Source organism: Hibiscus syriacus, unplaced genomic scaffold, assembly GCF_006381635.1.
Source record: "Hibiscus syriacus cultivar Baekdansim isolate YM2019G1 unplaced genomic scaffold, ASM638163v2 tig00110888_pilon, whole genome shotgun sequence".
In the NCBI taxonomy this organism is placed as follows: domain Eukaryota; kingdom Viridiplantae; phylum Streptophyta; class Magnoliopsida; order Malvales; family Malvaceae; genus Hibiscus; species Hibiscus syriacus.
The window spans coordinates 717,637-723,807 of record NW_024062898.1 but is presented as its reverse complement, the minus strand read 5'-3'; the positions used below and the strand labels follow the sequence as shown (position 1 = coordinate 723,807).

The 6,171-nt window shown below is 31.6% G+C and overlaps 1 protein-coding gene across 1 annotated transcript; it reads right to left on the bottom strand.

Annotated features, from left to right (window-relative positions):
• Nucleotides 1-2,195: 2,195 nt before the first annotated feature.
• Nucleotides 2,196-2,956, bottom strand: LOC120144331. The gene has a single exon (XM_039158425.1). The coding sequence runs from the start codon at nucleotides 2,933-2,935 to the stop codon at nucleotides 2,198-2,200; it is 738 nt and encodes a 245-aa protein (XP_039014356.1). The 5' UTR covers nucleotides 2,936-2,956; the 3' UTR covers nucleotides 2,196-2,197.
• Between the last annotated feature and the right edge of the window lie 3,215 nt (nucleotides 2,957-6,171).

Here is a 6,171-nt window from a genome sequence, read left to right as displayed (position 1 = left end):
TCCATTACCATGGTGGAACACCGGAGGAGCACCAAAGAAGCGATAGTGAGGATGGGTTTTGAGCGGAATTGGATAGTGGTTCGAATGGTGGTGAGGCATGGCATATGGACGTCGGGATTGGTCAGAATCGATCAAAAATAACGATGGTGGCTTAAAATTCTATGAAACTTCGAACATTTCTCAACAGCAAACGCTGGCAGCTTACGATGAAAGGTCACCGGGGATTTGATCAGAGGTTGACTTCAATGTCGATAAGAGTGGCGGTGATGTTCATCGCCGACCGACCGGCGACCTATTGCAGGAGGCAGGGGCAAGGGAAAAGGGAAAGGGAAGGGGAAGGGGGAGAGGGAGCACGCGGGGTGCGTCACTGTTTTTTTTACAAAAAATATTTTTTATTTTTAAATAAATTCTCAAAATTACTAAAACGTGACATGTGTCACTTAACGATAAATTTTAATAGCGGACACCTAAATGTATAACTTTAGAAACAATAAACACTTATTTTTAGTGAAAAAATATTTAGGCACTAAAACGTTTTTTATGCAAAATTCAGACACTTATTTTTATATTAAGCTAAATATAATATGAGTAGTATGTGTTTATTGTTAACAAACAAACAGTTTATATCTAGCATAAATTATTTTAATTAAAAATTAAAATGTTAGAAGTTAAAAGCCCAAAAAATGGAGAACAAAAATGATACGTATACAAATATTACAATTTAATTTTATTATGTCTAATACGAGAGTGTTACGTGAAAGGAAAAGAGAGCGGAAAATATAAACTATACATACAAGGGCAATGAAATTCAGACCTTGAAAAAAAAAAGACGTGAACAACCTAACTACCCATTCCTGGTGTCTTTCACACATTCTTCATGCTTCATTAAAATATCCCAACATTTTGAATGTTTACACATACAATCTAATGTAAATTGAATTAAATTTACATATTTTTTTTAATTTTATTTTATATAGTAATTTTTAAAATTCATATTATAAATATTTTAAAAATACTTATATTCTTCTGATATTTTGAAACATATATTTTTTTTTAAATTAACAACCATTTCTTCCTTTCTAAGCTATATCCTTGACCAAAACGGTGACTTGTAATATATGAAATTTACAAATGTTTATAGTCTATAAATTTTCTCTAAAGTAACTATTACATTCATATTTTTATTATTTTCTTTTGAAAAATTGAATTATCAATTTCTAGATGACAACTATTTGAATATATTTTTATAAATTGTTTTAGAATATTATTTTTTTATTAACAGTTTTATAATATTAATTATTACTATATATACCAATAACTCATTTTTTTTATTAAGCTAAGGTAATTACATAGTGTTATCTCAACTATTTAACAATGAACACTCAATTACCCTATTGTCGTCGTTGGTGCTCGAACCCATTACCTTGAAACAACGATTCCTTTAACCATTGAGGTTTGTGCCAATAACTCATCTTAGTGACAAAAAATCAAGACGATTTACTTAGTCAAAAATCAAGAGAGTTACTAAAAAAATTGTGTTTTTAGCACGAACCAATTTAACTCAGTGGTTAAGGGAATCACTGTTATTCTTAGTGATCATGGGTTCGAACACCAACTGTTGTAACAGAGTGATTGATCGTTTATTATCAAATGATTGAGATTATTTAGAACATGTATTATTCTATAATCATCTTAGTTTAATAAAAAAAAATATGGTATTTTTATTCTCTTCTTCCTAGCATCAGTTTTGAACGGATTTTTTTTTTCTTCTGTTTATAAATAAAAGTTCATTCTATTTTAAAAAAGATAAGTGGTGATTTAACTTTAGTACATTTTACTCAATTTTCTTTGTGGAGGCAATTGTGATTTTAATTTTTCAGTTATTCTTATCTAACACTTATATAGCATTTGTAATCGTGGATATATTGTTAGATCTATTTGATTCTTTTTCTCGGAAAAAAGTCACAAGTGCTTTCATATTAATATTTTTCTAATGAAATTTAAATATTTAAAATTAGCAATAGGTCAATAGAAAAACTATAAAAATGAATTATTAGAGTAATATAGTTATGAATTTTTATATATTTTAAAAACAAATTATTTAGCATAACAAAATTTAATACTACATTATTTACATTTCCAATAATCTGACCTTTTTACAGATATAATTTTATTAAAAAAAAAGGATAACTTCGACTTAAACCTTAACGTTGGCAAAAATCCCAACCAAGTCCCTTCTATACGGTAAATAGGACCGTCGTTTGTCTCCTCCTTTCAACGTCTTATTTCTGACGTTAAATCCTTCGTTCGCCGACGATTTCTCTGCTTTCTTCATCTTCATGGCGTCGCCTTCGCTTTTCTTCTTTATCGTCGGCGTCTTTGCTGTTTTTTCACTCACTTTTTCTTCGTTCTTATCAAAATTCAGAAACGAAGACGAGGCGTTACCGTCACTGTTGCTTCTCTTAAGGAAATCCTTTATGAAACGCCACCGTTTTGAAGATGATGATCCGGTCGACTTACTCTTCTTACACCTGTTCGGCGACGATTCCGCTGATTGTTTCGGTTTCCAAACACAGTACATATCGGTTGGCAGTCCTTCAAGCTCGTCCGCCTCCGATGAAGATGAGGACAGAATATCTCCGTCTCCGATAAGCAGTTTCCTCAACGGAACTCGAATAGATTCTTCCACGTCGTCGTCGTCATTACCACCATCACCGTGATTGAAGATTGGAAAGGACGAGAAGGTTTCAGGATTCTCGTGTAGATTATTGGCGAACTCGAATTCTTCATCATCGGGAACGGCGTCGCTTTTGATGTCCCGGCTAACCGTGGCGGCTATTTCAACGAGCTTATTGTTATCTGAGGAATAGATGCTGAAACTGGGGCAAAACGACAATTCCGAGCTGTCGTTCTGCATCAGAAGCTTTCGGATCATAAATAACAGGTAAAGCCTAAAAGAGAGTTCAATGGTTTTAAGTTACTTTGAGAATCTTGTGAACCTATTTATATACGAAAAACAACTAATTTTTTAATATGAGAACAAGTTTCTAATTGGCAATCTTGAAACTTGCTTTGCTTTATTTACTTTACTGTTGGCTCGCACGTGTGATTCAAAATCTATGATGTTTTTGAGTAAATTGAATTTTATATTTTAAATTTAAATTTATTTATCTAAATTAATAAATTTAAATATCTTATTAGGTTTTAAATTTAAGTATTTTCACATGAATTTTAGTTAACAATTAAATTGAAATATAATTAAAAAATTCAATTGATATCACTGGATTGATTTAAGTGGTAAACAACTTGATTTCACTTAAGTATGATATCATGTTCGAGTCCTTATGTATGCAGAAAATTTCCGTTGAGAGACTCAGCTACTAAAATTAGATGTGCAAAACAGGTCAAACCGAATTAGTTGACCGAGGACAACAAAAAAATTAAATTAATCTTTTAAAATTATTCAGAACTAAACATTAAAATATTAAAATGTATATTTTAACGTTCAAATTATTATAGTTTAGTCTAATAAAGGTAAAATTGAATAAATATTTATTATATTTTAAATATTTTTGGAGAGTAAATTTAGTAGATTTAATCAAAGCTTGTTTCAGTATTTATAGAAAATCTGTAGGAAAAAAGTCCAAGATTTTCTAGATGGTAAAGCATGTAGAAAAGAAAGGCATGACATGACACTTGATGAAGAGGCAAAGGGTAGTTGGCCTGGAGTTTGCGAAGCATTTTTTTATATTAAAATAGCATACATACAAAAACTCTTATATTAAGGGATCATGTTTGATTTATTCATGATTCATTCCGAGTATATTTAGCTGTTTTTTTCTAGATGGCTTTGAAAATTTCATGTCATCCTCAAAATTGTGTAACTGTGACTCTTTTCTAATTTTTTATATTATTTGATTGATTAGTTAGTAAATAAAATATAAAAAATTATATTAGAAAACATGTTATTCGGGGGAGGATAAGCATGCACCAGTAATATCCATGAAAATATTAGCCATCGAATGTTATTTGGGGGCAGAATTGGGCATATAATCTAGGTTGGTGGATTATTTGGTCCAATAAGATAATAAAAAAATTATTTTGGGATCTAGAGTAAATGTTACAGTACTCATGGAAATCAGTCATATCGACGTGATGAGTTTCAAGGGATATATTTTTAATGGGTCGTGTCACATGGGTCTCACAACCTCTAATTATTTTAATATATTTGTAACGAGTCCAATAAAAATATTTTTTTTTCAAATTTTTTAAAAGGATTGAAAAAATATTATTTTATTACGATGAAACTTGTCACGCCGGCGTGACGAGTTCTAAGGAGTATAATTTTGAATTTTTTGATCGTTGGGTTGACCGTTGTTGAACGGATAATTTTTTTTTAAAATCAATGGAACTCGTCACACCGGCGTGACGAGTTCCAACTGCTATGTTCAATTTAAAAAAACAAGCCGTTTATAGCCGTTGGGTAGAGTAGTATAAATATATATTTGGATTAGATTGATTTTTCACTTGGAATCAAACATTCTATTGAGAGTAAAAACTTTTGTCTTGAAGATTTTGTGTTGAAATGGCCCCAAGAGAAGAAATGTTACGTCTTGATGATGTTCATATTTCGTCGATTGAGTTTACTACGATAAATTTAATTCGTTTAAATTCATTTTAGTTTTGACAAAATTATAGTATTAATAATAAATATTTATGTAATTGTATTAAATAATTTATCTTCAAATTGTAGCGAGAAGAATGAGCCATTCATTATCGAGGAATGACAAATGAAGAGCCACATGAGCGGATGGTGATATATTTTTCACGATTCGGATTATATGGAGTAATGTTTCTTCGCGAATTTTAAGGTGATGACGACACTGATATCGTCGTTGATTGAGCGTTGGAGGCCCGAGTGACGATAACATTGGAAGATGTCGTGTATCAACTTGGTGTTCCGATTAATGGTATGCCGTTGGTGCTTCGCAACACTTATTCGCTAAATGATGTTATTTCAAATTTATTGGGAAAGAAGGCTCCAACCAATATCATTGATGGGTTGCGGATATGGATGACGTGATTAGAAAGAGAATTTAAAGTAGATGAACAATCAACGGAGCAAGAGGTGATATATGCAGCTCGATCATATCTTATGAAATTGATTGGAGGGATCTTGTTACAGGAAAAATCGGGTAATTTGGTGCACACCCAATATCTTCCGGTAATAGAGGATTTTGCTGTATGTCACCAATATAGTTGGGGTTCTGTAATTTTGGCTTTTTTGTATCGTGAACTCTGTAAGGCGACCGTAGTTATTAGAGGAAAAAAAGCGGATGTAGCGGGTTGTTTAGTTTTGCTCCAATCATGGGCGTGGTATCGTCTCCCGTTTATGATGCCTATTACATCCGTTCCTATAGAGTTTCCTCTTGCCACAAGGTAAATTTATATATTTAAAGTTTTGATATTTTATAATATTTATTTAAATATTTTGAAAATGGCAATAAATAATGTAATTTTTTAGATGGCGACATCGAATAACCGATACAAAGTTGTCAGTTGCAACCAAAGTATATATTCGGATGAGGATTGATATCGCCGGTAGACATGCGGTAAATTTTAATATTTTTTGCATTAACTTTGAAATTGTAATAATAATTATTTAATTATACAAACATAATACTTTTGACAGTTTAATTGGATGTCTTATTATGATTCGGATATCCAACGATGTTTACTGACAATGTTCTTTGGAGGAGCGGATATATAGTGTGTCGTAAAAACCATTGCCTCATTTCACAGTTGTTGAGATTCATGTCGCCGATAGAATTTTGAGACAATTTGGGTTTCATCAACCGATAGAAATGTCAATATTTAACATTGACTATTTGCATAAAATAAATGCGCGTGGGAAGCATAGAGAAAATTGGCCAAGGAAGCATGCTACATTCATACATCAATGGAAAATAGACATTTAAGATTGTCTAATCGTTCTAAGGTACAACCCAAAGATTTTGATTTCAATATTTCTCCCTACCTCCAAAATTATGAAGCAAATGGAAAACCATACTTGACAATGCCGGAGGAGCGGTCCGAGTGGGAAATAATAAAGGCAAAATATGGAAAAAATCATCATATTCATCTTATGCTTCTACGAATTATTATTCGTCG